Consider the following 17,481-nt stretch of genomic DNA (forward strand, 5'->3'; position numbering starts at 1 on the left):
CATAGTATAATTAAGTATAAGTATCACATATTAGGCGGCAGAGTCGACCATAACATCACATATTATGTGCCAGAGCCGACCATAGCATTATATATTAGGCGGCATGGCCGATCATATAAAGATATAACTAATCACACTATAATAGCCATCATAATATAAAGAAATTGTTAAAACTGAACTTAAGTATGAAAAGAATTTTATCCTTACATTGTAGTTGAAGTGTTACTTACCTCTTGATCTTCACTTCTCTATATCTTTCTAAATTAAGGATTCATTTACTCTTGTTATTATGACTTAGAATATAAGGGAATTAAATTTTTAGGTTGCATTGAAAATGAGAAGCGGTGGGGGGTATTTATAGAATTTCTTAAAGCTAATGGATGGTTAGGATTTTGCCACCACAACTCTTGATCAATGGTTGAGATTAATCTTCATAAATAACTTACTAAATTCAATAAGTCTTAACTTTCTCTACATACTTCTTCTTACATCATCACTTATGTCATCATTTCTTATATCATTACTTATGTCATCATTCCTTAAAATTAAATATTATAAATTTTAGTGGCTTGTTAGATTAAAATAAAATCTATTATATTTAAGGGAGAAAATTGTACCTCACAATTTCCTCCCCCTTTTTAAAAATTTCATCCTCGAAATTTACTTACTTAATAACTTAGGATGCTTATTCTTCATCTCTTCCTCACGTTCCCATGTTGTCTCCTCTACTGAGTTATTTTGCCAAAGATTTTTAACTAAAGGGATCTTCTTATTCCTTAAATCTTTTATCTTTCTATCAAGAATTTGAATTAGACGTTCTTCATAAGTTAGGTCTCCTTCTAGTTGAAAAGGTTTATAATCTAGCACATAGGGGGCGTATTTCTTTAGCGTGGAGACATGAAAGACATTATGCATTCTTGATAATGATGGTATGATGGCAAGTCGGTAGGAAGCATTCCCGACACGATCAAGTATTTCAAATGGCCTAATAAACCTCGAACTTAATTTTCCTTTTTTCTTAAATCTCATCGATCCTTTTATTGGGAAACCTTTAGAAATACTTTGTCATCAATATTCCAAAGGCTTTTGCCTCTTATCTACATAACTTTTCTGTCGACTTTGAGCTGCCTACATTCTTTGACGTATTTTCTTGATCGCTTCAGATGAGGTAGTAATTAACTCAGGTCCAAGATGTCTTTACTCGCCCATCTCATCCTAATGAATAGGCGATCTACATTTTCTACCATATAGAGCTTCGTATGGTGCCATGTTAATTGTTGCTTGGTAACTATTGTTGTAAGCGAATTTAACCAATGGTAAATACTTGCTCCATGATCTTTGAAAGTCAATGACACATCCTCACAGCATATCTTCAAGCGTCTGAATCGTTCTTTCTGATTGGTCATCTGTTTGAGGGTGAAATGTTATATTGAACTTCGATCTTGTCCCCATAGCCTTATATAACGTTTCCCAGAATGTCAAAGTAAACCTTGCATCTTGATCAGAAATAATAAAAATGGGCACACCATGTAGTCTTACTATCTCTTTTACATATATTTCTGCAAGTTGGTCTATGGTGTACGTCGATCAACAATCACCCAAATGGCATCATGCATTTTGGTAGTTTTTGAAAGAATAACGACGAAGTCCATCGTGATTTCTTCCCATTTCCATTAAGGGCTTTGATTGGATTACTAAAGTCCTGCTAGTCTCTCGTGCTCCACTTTGATTTATTGACAAGTGAGACATTTTTTCACGAACTCCATTATATCTTTCTTCATTCCAGGCCACCAATAATTCTTCTTTAAGTTTTTGTACATTTTTGTTATACCAAGGTAAAGTGAACATGGAGTTGTGTGAGCTTCAAATAGAATTTCTTTCTTTTTTATCTTTATTGTCTGGCACACATATCCTGTCCTTGCAAACGATGATTCCCCTCACTGACTTTTAAATGACATCTCCTTTGAGTTGGCTTCTATCTTCAACTTCTTCAAGTTGGAATCGCTTTCCTGCCCCTCTTTAATCTTTTCTAATAAAGTTGAACCAAGTGTCATGTTAGCTAATTTTCATACTACTAGCTCGATTTCTGCCTTGCATATGTCATCTTGTAATGGCTTAAGTAGAATCCTTAAAGCTGACAAGCTAGACTTTCTACTTATTGCATTTGCTACCATGTTTGCTTTTCTAGGATGATAGTTTATTTCACAATCGTAATCCTTGGCAAGCTCTATCCAACGTCATTGTCGTATATTTAACTCCATTTGTGTAAAGAAGTATTTGAGGTTCTTATGATCAGTGTAAATCTTAAAATGTGCCCTCATTAAATAGTAATGCCATATTTTTAGTACTGCCAACTCTAAATCATGCGTTGGATAATTTTTCTCATATTCTTTCAATTGTCTGGAAGCATATGAAATGACTTTCCCATTTTGCATGAGGACACATCCTATGCCATTTTAGAGGCATCGTTATAGATGACAAATTCCTCAGAGCTACTAGGAACGGCTAGGATTGGAGTAGTGATTAGTCGTCTTTTTAGTTCTTTAAAACTTTTCAAGCATTCTAGAGTCCATAGAAACTTAGTATTTTTCTTTATTAACTGGGTCAGTGGCATTGCGATCTTCGAGAAACCTTCCACAAATCTTCGGTAGTATCCAGCCAAACCCAAGAAGCTTTTGACTTTTTTGGCATTAGTCGATCTAGACAATTGGTTTACATCTTCCACCTTTAAAGGGTCTACTAAAATTCCATCCTTAGACACGATGTGTCCAAGGAAAGTTACTTTTTCAAGCTAAAACTCATATTTTTTTAGTTTTGCATAAAGTTGCTTCTCTTTCAAGGTCTGAAGAAAAATCCTTAAGTGCTTAACATGCTCTTCCTTTGATCGTGAGTAGACCAAAATATCATTGATGAATACCACTATGAATTTGTCTAGGTAGTCTTTAAATACCATGTTCATGAGGTCCATGTAGGCTGTTGGGGCATTAGTTAGACCAAATGGCATTACGACAAACTTATAGTGTCCATAAAGTACTCTGACCTATACCCAGCAACCCAATCTACACCAAAATCAATCAAAATGCCTAATATTATCAAATGCATATCATCTATACTACAATCCTTAACAACAACCTTTATAGTTTAACACTTCAACTTTAATTTCAACAAATTGTAACAACTAATAACAAGGTGCATCTATAGTTTCATACTTATACTAACCAATTTGCAAATGCGACAAGGATGTGGAAAAAAATGGTTAGCCCACTCCAAAAGAACCTCATTAAGTTCATCCTGAGTGTATTCCTTCTTTGCATTAAAGTATTAATTGCAAGATTAATATTGTCAAACTTCAAAAATAATGCCACAGATATAGTATAAAAGCAAGTAGAGATATATACTATTCAAGAATTTTCAAAATCATCCCGCTTTCATGCTTTTGTTCTTCAGGCTTGTTGTACAGAATCCTGCATAACTCCTTCCAATTTCTTAGTTTTTATCCCGAGAGGGACCAAAATGTGCATTTACTCACCTAAACTTTTAGCCTCAACATAAACTTTTTAACTTTAGTCTGGTAACACTTGCAAAATTTATCAAACTCATCATCAAGCCTCCTAAAAAAATAATGCTGCTATTTCCCTTTTTCCTCAACAATCTTCAAAATGTTTTCAAAACAAAATAGTCCAAAGAATTGCTAAGAGCTGTTTTGACTTTAGAACACAGCAAAAAGCCCCTAAAAATCTACAAAGGCTGTCTTATTTTCGTTCTATAGTGAAAACAACCCTTGCAATTTACCAAGGGGTGTTTTACTGTAGAAAAAAAAAAGCTCCTGTAAACTTTCAGCAGCTATTTTGACAACAAATCTATTGCAAAATAGCTAAAGTTTGCACTAAATTCTCAATTGATACCTTTAGAAGAATTATAAAAGAAAGTAATGTTATTTATGATAGACACCATTGTCGAATAGCAAATAGCCTGCAAATTAGTAATAATAATAGCATTTGCATCAGTTTATTAAATTGTTTTTATTTTTTTTAGCAAAGAAATGTAAATGGAATAAATAATTCATTTGCATATATGTGAATTATCTAACTAACAAAGAAATGTAGGCTAAAATAACTATATGCATTAAAGAAAAAGAAATTATCCAGAACTAGAAACATCACCTTTCCCATAATAATTAGTTCCATTAGAGTGAATACATTTTTTTTGCAAGAGATAACTTAATACTTCACAAGTTCATGGAAGCCTAGAATCTATAAATGAAATTACAACTTCTAACAAGAGAGTTGGTAGCATGTTCGATTCTTTTAAAATGACTAAAGTTTTATTTTTAAATTCCTTTTTGTCCAATAAATAATTGGATAAGCAAACATTGAATTGCAATTCAACTTTCAGAAAAATCTACATCATAAAAGGTTGGAAAAGTTATTAGATGCAAAGTTTCTTATATTATGGCAATGAATCAAAACAACAACATAAATAAAAAAGAAAAATAAATTAAATTTACCTAAGCCCATGGATCATGTTGAGATTTTACCTTTAACCCAAGTTTGAAACAAAATTAGCCACTTATTATTGAATAAGGGGTAAACTGATAATTTTATTAAAATATGTAGAAAATACAAGATGGTGAGAGAATTATAGAAAATGGAGCTCGAAAATGAATTCAAGGGTGTTAAATTAGGCTGAGGAGCCCTCTATTATATATACAATGGGTAAATCGTGACCATCAGATGAAAATAATTCGGACGCTCACGATTGCGCCACATGGCAAGCTTTGATTAGTTGGTACACATCATTAGTCAACACCACATCAGCATTTCGGTCCCATAAGATGCTGCCACATCATCAATCAATGCTACATCAGTATTTTGGTCCAGTAGCATCCTGCTACATCATTGCAATGCCACATTATCATATCGTATATGTGAAACAATGCTGTACTTGTGAATATTACCTTATATTTGAACGGTACCACATATATGTCGAATACTCATTTATACTCCTCCTAAAATTTTCAACCATTCTGAGTTCAAAAATGCCATCCGTTTTGCTGTCTGACTTCTCGTTAGTTATGAAATGACCAAAATATCCCTGAAATACATAAAATACTTAAATTATAATAAAACACAGATAATAAAAACTTAGAGAATTTAAACACGTAAAAGTGAAAATGTTAGTGAGACATTGAGCATAAAATGACAATTTTACCCTCTATAAATATGCATTCTCTAGTACTCAACAATAGATTTAGAATAGCAAAGTTGATTTTATGCTTTTTTTTAACTTATATATAGAAAACAAGCACAACAAGCAAGAGGAATTGAACCAAGTCCAAACTTATTCATACTACAAGTTCGTCCCAATGGCTAAGCATAGAAAAGAAAATGGGAAGATAAAATATTTGACTTTGCTCATAAAAGAAGTGCGTTTATTTATTATGATCAAATTCAATTTCAATTCTTTATTGCAGTAACAAATAGGTACTGAACTTAATCCACTTAATTTATTCAAGATGTTTCATGTAAGGGGACATTGGCAAGTAACAAGGCAAAGGAAATGCATGTGTGTATTTGATATTAAATTTTCATAATATTCCTAATTTATTTGCATGATTTCATTACTATATGCACTCGCACAAATGTATTTATTTATTATAGGAAACAATGGAATCAATGAGATCCACTATTGTAGATCAAGGCTTGCCAGTGGATGAATGGAAAATATATCGAGAAGTGACAAGAGAAGCAGCACATGGTCGTGTTGTTGGTCAGGGAGCAGGCATCAAAGGCAAGGATGTGTATGTTTCTCCAAGTCAAGGACGTAACAAGCATCAATGTAGTAATTTAGAAGTAAAAGTAAAAGACTTAGAGAAAGAAATCCAGAAGTTGAAAAGAATGATAAAACTTGTTCTTGGAAAGTCTGTACAAGAATCATGTCATAAGGTATAGGTTGTTTATTTCATTTTATTAATAGATTAAGTGAATGAATTTTTCTATGCTTTGAGTTCTCACAAAAAATGATTGGTGACTTGTCATTGCTCTATTAGTTGATGAACTTAAGTAATTATGGACAATTTTCTAATATAGGTGAATGATGAAATAATTATTAGATTTTTTGAAATGGAGACTATGCATCTATATAAACTTGTTTTTATTACAATATTTTTCTCATTAGTCTCAGCTTCTTGATTATATTTTATACAAGTTCTTGTTTTGGTAATAATAATGATTAAAATTCCTTCTTTCACCTAGGACATTGTTTTGACGAGAGAAGATGATGATGGGTATGAGGATGATGAAGTTGAGGCAAATGATTCAGCAACTCAAGTTGTTTTAGAGGATGATTGAACATATCTAAGATATGGTGATATCATTTTGTTTATACTTTGGTTTTTTTTTTTTGTAAAAGATATTATAAAATTGATATTTTTGTTGCATTTTTGAATGATGAATGTGATTTTATAAATTGTTGAAATTAATGAAATTACATTTAGTATATTCCGTATATTATTATTATGTTTGTTACATTACTTCCCTAATATAGATATTTCAACAGTAAAAATAATAAAATAATAAAATAATGTTATTATATAAAATAATGGGGGTCATTAAACAATAAAATAAGTTTATTTCCGACAGTGTATCTTTTATTTCTTGGAAATGTCTCATTTTCTTGCAGTGTACGGCTAGCTAGTCAATGTCTAGGTTTAGAATGAATCCCATTATTTCAGCAAAATATTTCTTCCATATAACAATCACGTTTCTTAATATATAAATTAAAATAACACCTACATAGTACCAAACAAAAAAAATCATATGCTTCAAAGACAATAAAATGCACAAATGATACCAAGCGAAGCAAGATAAATGATAATATGTCAAATGAAATTTCTTTATGATGAAGTTTTTTTTTTTTCCTTTCCCAAGTTGACATCATGGATATCAGGACATCATTGTCAAACGAAATTTATGCCTTTTTTTGGTGTTGGGGGGGGGGGGGGGGGTTGGAGAACGTAGCTGTTATTGTCAAATTAAATTTTACGCACCTTTCTTTTCTTTTCGTTTTCTCATGGCAATTAATTAGTTTACTCATGTGGAATTACACATCATTGGCGTTGAAATTGACTTTTAGATACCTCCTTCCAACTTTTTTCATTTCAATTATTGATATATTTTTTCAGCTTTCTTTTGAAACTTTCTGAAATCTGAATGTATTGGGAAAAATATTTAATCAAACTGAAAGCTCATATTATTTCGTTTTCGGATTGCTCTGAATAAATCGTAGTGTATATATTCTGCAGGTCGCTTGGAATTTAAGGTCAAAATGAAATTTATTTGAAATTTCATTAGATATCCTTATCAAAATATTGGTTACACCAACTCTTTAGTTAAATTTTACAATATTGTATATTTAAATGCCCACAATACAATTTATCATTAAAGAGAAAATAATATTCACACTGAAATATTATGTGATATGCATGGTATGTAACATGTTATTCGCAAATATTACGTGAGTTAATTAAACTATGCCATCGTTATGAATATCATATCATTTGAGGTATAATTTTAAGATGCCTAATACTACTCTTTGTATAATCACACTGCACTTAATGGGGTGAATTACAATAGAGTCTTCGTTATCTTTCAAATTTACAAATGAGCTAGCAGTTAACATAATCAATCAATTACATCTTTCTTTAAGTGTTTTTTTCTTTCCACCATCTCTAGATCCATTGACCATCTTAGATACTAGCTTGCATTACAAGAAAATTAATTCAACTTTTTGAACCTTAAAAGGACCAAATTGACCGTATGGAGGTTTTCCCAGCATCGCTACCTTCAGGTCTCAAGTCTGGTCCAAGTCCACGTGCCAATTGCCACTGTTTATCGACATCTTCCACTGGTTTCTTGACGTCAGCCAAACAATCACAAATAGCTTCGAATTTCTTTTGTATACTGATCTACATTCAAGCAAGCCAACTTTCTTAAGAGGTTCACTAGTGGCAAACTCTTTTTCATTGAAACATAATAACCATGCATGTCTGTGACTCTCAAGATTGGCTGTGATACCATAAAAAAAAAAGTTTCATTGACGAATTGTTGGTTACATAGACAATATGGGGCATAGTGTTTTGCCCAAGATTCTTGGCTTCCACCTGGTTAAATTAAAAGAAACGAATAGAGGTCTAACGGCTAGTGATTAATTCATGGCTTCCATTATTCTTGCTTGTTATGTAAGGTTGATTGTGCTATTTGATCCTCAGTTTTAATTAGCTTCACTTGATTGAGTTGACTTGGATATTATACTGCATGTTAATTGAAGATTTTTGTAATAACATAGTGGAAATGTGATCAAGATAGATAAAACCCTCGCATAAAATAAGGATTTTAATGATAAATTATTAAGCCCATGACATAACTTTCTAATAATAAACCGGAAAAGAGAATCCATGCACCCCAAATACAAGTCCAATTATAAATTCTGCTTGAAAAAATTAAAATACTAAATAAAATAATTAAACTTCAATTTTGGCTTACATCAAACAATCTTAGCCAATGATGTTTCTGATTGGCTTAGAAGAATCGTGGGGATGTTATACTTTTGAAATATTAATTTTGAATAGTAATATTACTCATTAATTTGAATAGGTTATTTTTGCTTTTTTAATTTTTTTACAAATTATTATTATTTTTTACTTACATTGCAAATATAAATTTTGAATCATTTATCATTAATGTACAACCTAATTGAAGATATCCAAAGTAACAATATAAATTATTTTGCAGTTACTTGTTTTGGGAACACAATAACTTAAGAAAGATCGTAATTTAATTAGTAAAGATAAAACATAAGAGCAGATGCTGGAAACAATATAAAAATGCAATATAACATGGTACACACTAATCCTTTATTCTTAATATATTAAAGGGTGGTCTAGGATATTTAAGTTTCCATCCCAAAAGACTATAGCATTTTAATTGAGTGACTCATCCTATATTCAAACCCGTGTGTCACCTCATTTTCTAGTCATTTCGAGACATTTCAACTACTACGCATACATCTTGAACGAAACTTTGCTATCCCATCAAGCAGTACAAGAGACTTGCGGGAATACGGTTACTCAATTTTTTATGGATAGACTTCAATGAGGGATCTCATGCCAAATATAGGTGTTATTTTGTAGTGACTGAAACCAGCGTCGGAGAATAGCTTTGCCCATTCACTTTCAGTTCTCTCTTTTCCATTAGCGTTAACGCTCATCAAAATGTCAAACAAGAACTTTGTTTCGGTTAATTCGCGTTCCTCTTCCTCTGCATTGATAACAATATCTATTATTATGACCTTTCCTCTCTCACCATTGCTTGCAATTGCTTCTCTGCGTTTCTTCAGTATCTTCAACCCATCCTCATCACCTAATCCATGAAAAACCAACTGCAACCATGCCAATCACTCATTTAATTAATATCCACTACTTATAGTGCAGTTCTGTTGTTTGATCTGACATTTTAGTTAAAATATACTTTTTCTTTTTAATAAAATCCCAGTTCGTGCGTGTGTCTATCTATCTATCTATCTATCTATCTATGCGCGCACACATAGACAAATCATACTTTTTAGAATGCAGATTGGTTGTTTTAAATATTGTAAAATAATTTTATAGTGTTGTAGATAAAACGTTTTACTACTCCGCCTATAAACACACACACGCACATATTAATACATATACATGTAAGTTATGAAAAAATAAGTTTCAATGTTATACAAGCCTTTACGAATATGGTAAACTTCGAATCTACACCCGCACTAGAGAATGACTACGTAAATGATCATGCTAAAGCCTAAACTTCTAGATTCTGTAAAATCCAAATGTTAATTAAATTTAGAGTTGTGTAGCATTTTGCTTTTACTTTAAATCTGATTTGAATCATTCAAATCCTGATTTTGTAAGATTCTAACGTCCGGATATGTGTGCTGCACACAGAACAATTGAAATAAATCATCTGGTATTTACGAAAGCGGTTAAGAAGTTGTTTTAAATTTTTAAAATTGGATCTTACCTTGAAGAGAAAGGCATCTGCCGGAGGGATAAACGGAAACATGTCACCTGCTATGTATTTCAAGTTGTCAGCCTCAGGCAGGTTAGCAACAACATGCGGGAGGTCGAGTACAGTGCATTTGATGCCAGGGAATGCTTCAGAGATGATTTGTTAGGCCACAAGTGCGTTTCACATATGCAAGGCGCAAGGGTAATTCTAGAAATACCCATTGTGGCTGACGTGTCATTAAGTAGTATAGAGAGAGGAGTTTGTTATGCATTTCTGTTAGTAATAAGTTGATGGTTTTCGGTTTTGATAATTTGTTAGAGTTTTTCTGTTATTCTTTTGTGGAGGGGGTTATATGGGGGAAGTTGGTTTTTTGGGGAGGGCATCGAGAGAATTATTTTGTAGTGAGCTTGCTCATTTTGGGGAGAGATACCAAGCCTCTCGAATGCTTGGGTGTTTTGGTTTATTTCTGTTGATAAATACAAGTTTTCATACTTCCAACAACACTCGACTCTCTACCGGGTTGTTTAATTAACCATTTTAGTTCTGGGCTTATCAAATTGGTATCAGAGCAGTCACGTACCTTGAAAATGACTGGCAAAAATGTTGCTCAACGAATGGATTCCATGGAGGAGGCAATGGTTGCTGCGCAGGAGGAGTTTCAACGGGAAATGGGATCGTTGAAGGATGAAATACAGACGATGAACAAACGATTCGAACAGTTCATCAAACTTCAGGAGGATACGGGAGGTTCGAACTCGTATAAAGGGGAAAAGATGCTCAGTCCCAACTTCGGCGGTGGATCGAGCTCAGGCGGAACTCGCCACGATTTCCGATTCAGGAAACTTGAAATGCCACTGTTCGATGGCTCAAATCCGGATGGCTGGATTCTGAAGGCTGAACGATATTTTTCCGTAAATCGGTTATCCAATGAAGAAAAACTTGAGGCGGCAATAATAGCTTTCGAGGGAGATGCCCTGTTGTGGTATCAATGGGAGAATAGGAAGAGATCCATAGTGGTTTGGGAAGAGATGAGGGTCCTAATCTTGAAACAATTCCGAGTAACCCAAGCGGGTTCCCTCTATGAACAATGGCTAGCCCTTACTCAAGGAAGCAGTGTGCGAGAATACCGCCGGAAATTCATCGAACTTTCGGCGCCGTTGGAGAACATTACAGACGAACTAGCTCTGGGAAATTTTATCAACGGATTGAAGCCAGAAATTCGGGTTGAGGTTCGGATCATGGAACCCAATAATTTGGGCCGGGCCATGGACTTAGCCCAAAAGATTGAGGAGAAACTATGGGTGACCAAGACCCACAAAGCAGACAGTGGGTTTCAACGAGCAGGAGGGTCAACACGAGGTGTGAACCTCCATTCTGAAGCTTCGCGATCTTCGATTGGGGCAAATCATAACACGGCTCGATTGTCGGGAGAGATTAGGCGGTTGTCCGATTCAGAATTACAGAAGAAAAGAGAGAAGGGACTATGTTATCGATGTGATGAAAAGTGGGCACCTGGGCATCGCTGCAAGAAGAAAGAATTGACTGTCCTTCTCACCTACGACATGGACGAAGCAGAGCATGAAGAGGCAGAAGGTTCGGGTGAAGTCGATCCTGAGCTGGAAACGGCCGAAATTAATCAAGTGGTAGAGGTCTCCCTTAACTCGGTGGTTGGTCTGACTACACCAAAGACGATGAAGCTTAAAGGGATTATCGGGGAACAAGAGGTGGTGGTACTGATTGATTCAGGTGCAACCCACAATTTTATTTCTCTAGATTTGGTTAGTAAGATGCAGATACCCATTGTTAAAACTGGGGCTTATGGGGTGACTATGGGAACTGGAGCGGCTGTAAAAGGAGAAGGGTTATGTCGGGGAGTGACCATTCATTTACATGGAATAGATATTGTAGAGGAATTCTTGCCGCTTGGGTTGGGGAGCTCGGATGTTATATTAGGAGTTCAGTGGCTTGAAACTTTGGGGATGACACACACAAATTGGAAGACACAGGTGATGAAGTTCATGGTCGGAAATGAATCTGTTACTCTACGAGGGGATCTTTCCCTTGGCAAAACTTTGGTGTCACTGAAGGCAATGATGCGCACCATTAAACACGAGGGAGCTGGAATTCTGGTGGAATGTAATCAATTTGAAGGTTTGTGCGAAGTGAGCCCTGAGGTGCCAACGGATCTAAACCAAGTCCTAGCAGAATACGAATTGGTTTTTAACATGCCCATGGGCTTACCACCTACCAGGGGACATGAGCATTCCATTTTGCTCAAAGACGGCAGTCAACCTGTTAGTGTCCGACCATACCGCTATCCTCATGCCCAGAAAGATGAGATTGAAAGACTGATTCAGGAGATGTTAGATGCGGGAATAATCCAAGTCAGCAATAGTCCATTCTCGAGCCCAGTTTTGTTGGTTAAGAAGAAAGACGGATCGTGGCGTTTTTGTGTGGATTACAGGGCTCTCAACAAAGCAACGGTACCAGATAAGTATCCCATCCCCGTCATTGACGAACTTTTAGATGAGTTACATGGTGCCAGAATTTTTTCCAAGCTAGATTTAAAGTCGGGCTACCATCAAATTAGAGTCAGTAGTCAGGATGTTCATAAGACTGCTTTTCGAACGCATGATGGCCACTACGAGTTCCTCGTCATGCCTTTCGGACTAACGAATGCCCCGGCGACTTTCCAATCCTTGATGAATGATGTCTTCCGGCCTTATCTTCGGAAGTTTGTGCTAGTGTTCTTCGATGATATTCTAATTTACAGCCCTTCAATGGAATCCCATCAGCAGCACTTGGCTCTCGTCTTGGGAATATTGCAGGCCAACAGCCTTTATGCCAACCGAAAAAAATGTGAGTTTGGAAGGACTCAAGTGGCATACTTAGGCCATATCATCTCTGGACAAGGGGTGGCAGCGGATCCAAGTAAAATCCAAGCCATGAACTCGTGGCCGACGCCCACTAATCTGAAAGCGTTAAGGGGATTTCTGGGATTGACGGGATATTATAGAAAGTTCGTGGCTGGGTATGCTAGAATCGCATCGCCTTTGACTGATCAGCTCAAGAAAGATAGGTTTGGGTGGAGTTCAGAAGCTGCAGCGGCATTTGAAGAACTCAAACAAGCGATGTCTTCAGTCCCTGTGTTGGCAATGCCTGATTTCACAAAGCCATTTATTGTGGAGACTGATGCATCTGGTTTTGGGTTAGGGGCTGTTCTACTACAGGGGCAACAACCAGTAGCTTACTACAGCCAAGTTTTGGGGCCCCGGGCTCGCCTTAAGTCCATATATGAGAAAGAACTAATGGCCATAGTGTTTGCAATCCTGAAATGGCGGCCGTACTTGCTAGGAAGGCGATTCATTGTGCGAACAGACCAACAGAGCTTAAAATTCCTTTTGGAGCAGAGGATTGTTGGAGTTGAATATCAAAAATGGATCACCAAAATCATGGGATATGATTTCGATATTCAATATCGTAGTGGGGCAAGTAATCGAGTAGCGGATGCACTCTCACGCTTAACAGAACCTGCAGAGTGTTCAGCTTTGGCGATTCCTCAGTGGCAACATTGGGATTCCTTAAAGGTTGAGTTGGCAGAGGATACCTTTCTGAAGAAACTAAGGGAAGACATAACTTCAGGTACACAATCTCATGTGGGGTTCTCAGTTGAGCATGGAGTATTGTTCTACAAGAGTCGGCTGGTTATTCCTCAGACTTCTAAGCTTCTTTCTGCTCTCATAGGAGAGTTTCACACTACTCCGATTGGGGGACATTCGGGAGAAACAAAAACTTACCTACGATTAGCAGCAGAATTGTATTGGATAGGTATGCGCAAGGATGTCACCAGATTTGTACGGGAATGCACCACCTGCCAGCAGAATAAGTACTTGGCCACTACTCCCGCGGGGTTACTTCAACCTATTCCACTACCAGCCCAGGTTTGGGAGGAAGTCACACTTGATTTTATTGAGGGGCTGCCTCGTTCTGAAGGGTGGGATGCCATCTTAGTAGTGGTGGACAGGCTGAGTAAGTATGCTCACTTCATAGGATTGAAACATCCTTTTTCTGCTGTTTCGGTTGCTGGAATCTTTGTTCGTGAAATTGTTAGGCTTCATGGAATACCACAGTCAATTATCTCTGACCGAGATAGGATATTCTTGAGCCATTTTTGGAGTGAATTGTTCAAGCTACAGGGAACTACTCTCAAAAGAAGCACCGCCTATCATCCACAATCCGATGGACAAACAGAAGTTGTCAATCGTTGTCTGGAAACATATCTACGCTGCTTTGCTTCTGGAAAACCTCGAAGTTGGGCTCGCTGGTTGGCATGGGCTGAGTATTGGTATAATACTTCCTTCCACTCTTCCACACGTTGTACTCCATTTCGTGCTCTCTATGGAAGGGATCCACCCCCTCTTATTCGGTATGAGCAAGGAGCAGCTTCGGTATCTTTGGTGGAACAGTTAATGGAGGATCGTGATGCCATACTGGACGATCTGAGGATGCAGTTGCTTCGTGCCCAGCAGCGGATGAAGCTGCAAGCTGATCAAAAGCGCCATCATGTCGAGTTCCATGCAGGTGATTTGGTATTTCTGAAACTAAGACCTTACCGGCAGCGCTCCCTCGCTCAACGTAAGTTTGAGAAATTAGCTGCACGTTACTACGGTCCATTTAAGGTTCTTCAGCGTATCGGGAAGGTGGCATACAAACTAGAACTGCCTCAAACAGCAAAACTCCACCCTGTCTTTCACGTTTCGCAATTGAGGGCAGCACTTGGTGTGTCACCCTTTTCCCCCACTATCCCCCCACAGTTGACTCCTGAGCTTGAACTCGTGGTGGAACCTGAAAAATTGTTGGGAGTTCGTCCTAAGGTTAATGGTCAATCCGGTGAAGTGGAGGTGCTGGTCAAATGGAAATCCTTGCCTGAATTTGAGGCAACTTGGGAGGATTTTCATCTGATCCAACAACAATTTCCCGATTTCCACCTTGAGGACAAGGTGAAAGTTTGGGCGGATGGTAATGTTAGGCCACAAGTGCGTTTCACATATGCAAGGCGCAAGGGTAATTCTAGAAATACCCATTGTGGCTGACGTGTCATTAAGTAGTATAGAGAGAGGAGTTTGTTATGCATTTCTGTTAGTAATAAGTTGATGGTTTTCGGTTTTGATAATTTGTTAGAGTTTTTCTGTTATTCTTTTGTGGAGGGGGTTATATGGGGGAAGTTGGTTTTTTGGGGAGGGCATCGAGAGAATTATTTTGTAGTGAGCTTGCTCATTTTGGGGAGAGATACCAAGCCTCTCGAATGCTTGGGTGTTTTGGTTTATTTCTGTTGATAAATACAAGTTTTCATACTTCCAACAACACTCGACTCTCTACCGGGTTGTTTAATTAACCATTTTAGTTCTGGGCTTATCATGATTCTGGAAAGCGATCCGTTGCCACCTCCTACGTCAACCAATGAGCCCAACCCTTCAAAGATTTGCTTGCACTCGGCTTTGACAACAAAGCTTGTCATTATTTGAGTGTCACTGGCCATTGCTTCATTGAACCGCTGGTTTATTCCAGGGTTTTGATTCATAAATTCCCAGAACTTGATTCCATGAACAGTTTCCCACAACGTGAGCTCAGTCCCTTTGAACCAACTACTTAAAGACTGAAATGGAGCGACAAAACATGGGTCAAGAAACTTTAAAACCCAACCTTAAATGCACCCACTTGAGGCTCATGCATCTTGATCAGAAAAAGCAAATGAATATACGACATGGTAGAATATGAATATCGCAATTTTCTTTTCTATTTTTTCGCTTTTTATTTTTAAAGAGTTGTAAAGATGCCACTGCCATTATGAATCACATTTCAGATGCAGCAAGTGATAAGTGTTCAGAAAAAAAAAAAAAAAAGTCAAAGGCCAAAACTGATAATGTCATTATTACCTTTTCCTTAGAGCATTGTTTCTAAAACTTGCTTGCTTCATCAACAATTGGAGAAACTAAACTTTCCTCGCACATGATACCTTCAAATCAATGCCACTCATCATATATCTCAAAACTTCTGAATGTCTTTTCCTTTTTTGTTCTACAAAACTAACTTCCCTCCATCAATCTCCACCAAAACTTTATGCTCTTTAGTAAAGCCTACTAGAGTTGGATAATATTCATATTTAGGAAATATCTTACTTGAGATGCTGAACACTCTAGTCCATGTGATTCTTTCAATTCCCAGGCCCCGAAACTACGGTCCTTTTGATCGTTGAAAATGATAAGGCGGTCTCTCCAATTTCTCTAGTTTACAACATACGTATTTTGGTCAGTATGATCTTGCAAAGACAAAATCTCTTCGAATCTTTCTTCTATCAGATCGAATGACACAATTACATACTTCTTCTCAGAAGCTCCTTTTTGCATTTCAAGCCAATGCAGTAGGTTATTTGACAGAACTCCTATTCTGAAGATATCAGCACTCCAAAGAAAGTACTAAATTTCTTTCCAGGAACCGTTTTTCAGGGGAAAAAAACAAGAAGTTTAGTTTCCCTGGAAACGTTTCCATTTCCAATAGTTTAAATAAAACATCTAATCAGTTTATAATCATCACCAAAGATATCATAACCAAACCCATTTGAAAAATCATCTTGTTCAGGAAAAGGATCAGGCATTGAGAATTCCCTGGAAACTCGAGTACTCAGGTTCCACAAAACCATGTTGGTGGAATCAAAATATATGCACACCATGCCATTACAGGATCCTATAATAGTAGCATCATCTTCAGGAATTTTTTTCCCAGGATAACCAAGTTGCAGTGTTACATTACCGTTTCTCAGATCACCAAATCCAAATGCTCTATAATCGATGGATTGAAGTGGAGAAGTCGTGAGTAAGACTCTACAAATTTTACCACTGGTACCGGACTTTTAAAATTGCTTGTTAGAGTTGGAATTTGGCAAATTGAGAATTAGAGATTAAAGAAAACCATGTCTTGGATACACACTTAAACCATAAAAAGGGACCTCAATAGGTAGCCGCGATAGTGTATCAGTAAAAATATCTTGTGGAAGTTTGACCATGTCTATTTTAGCTTGATTTTGTGTAAATCTGGATCATGGAACCATTTTGGATGATTTTTCTACAAGTGTGCTTTACAAGATGTGCTTTTTTTTTTTTTTTTGGTTCATAATGTTAAGATGACTTGTAATTTGTACATAGTGAATTGAATAATCAGTACATTGCACTGACAGCAAGACTACTATACTAGAAGATTAATTATTTATTGAAACCAAGATGACTCTGATTAAATTAACATATTTTTTTCTAAAAAAATATTTTTCCTTTTCTTCAAAAAAAAAAGAAAAAAGAAAAAGACATTGACATCAGAATTTAAAAATTGTTACACAGGTCCTTTTGTGTTTAGAAATAGTCACACAGAATTTTAG

The 17,481-nt window shown here is 36.3% G+C and overlaps 2 protein-coding genes and 1 pseudogene across 3 annotated transcripts in view; all 3 read right to left on the bottom strand.

Moving 5' to 3' along the window:
- Positions 1 to 8,907: 8,907 nt before the first annotated feature.
- On the bottom strand, positions 8,908 to 10,223 carry LOC127899693 (trans-resveratrol di-O-methyltransferase-like). The gene is made up of 2 exons (XM_052433302.1): positions 10,065 to 10,223; positions 8,908 to 9,438 (listed from the first exon to the last, which is right to left on the bottom strand). The coding sequence occupies exons 1-2, from the start codon at positions 10,104 to 10,106 to the stop codon at positions 9,136 to 9,138; spliced, it is 345 nt and encodes a 114-aa protein (XP_052289262.1). The 5' UTR covers positions 10,107 to 10,223; the 3' UTR covers positions 8,908 to 9,135.
- Positions 8,908 to 17,481, bottom strand: part of LOC102613513 (trans-resveratrol di-O-methyltransferase-like) — a 35,829-nt gene continuing 27,255 nt past the window's right edge. Inside the window, exon 3 of one of the 2 annotated variants that reach the window (XR_008051631.1) lies at positions 8,908 to 9,078. The gene's annotated coding sequence lies outside the window, so the exon portion shown is untranslated. The remainder of the gene's footprint in view (positions 9,079 to 17,481) is intronic. The other variant, XR_008051632.1, reaches the window with a different exon arrangement.
- Positions 16,076 to 17,115, bottom strand: LOC127899906 (F-box protein CPR1-like; annotated as a pseudogene).

This window comes from Citrus sinensis, chromosome 9, assembly GCF_022201045.2.
Source record: "Citrus sinensis cultivar Valencia sweet orange chromosome 9, DVS_A1.0, whole genome shotgun sequence".
Lineage (NCBI taxonomy): Eukaryota > Viridiplantae > Streptophyta > Magnoliopsida > Sapindales > Rutaceae > Citrus > Citrus sinensis.

Excerpts from the sequence above, each read along its gene's own strand:
- LOC127899693 (XM_052433302.1), bottom strand. The coding sequence starts at position 10,106 with ATGTTTCCGTTTATCCCTCCGGCAGATGCCTTTCTCTTCAAG. Across the intron at positions 9,439-10,064 it reads CAGATGCCTTTCTCTTCAAG|TTGGTTTTTCATGGATTAGG; the intron begins GTAAGATCCAAT and ends GCATGGTTGCAG.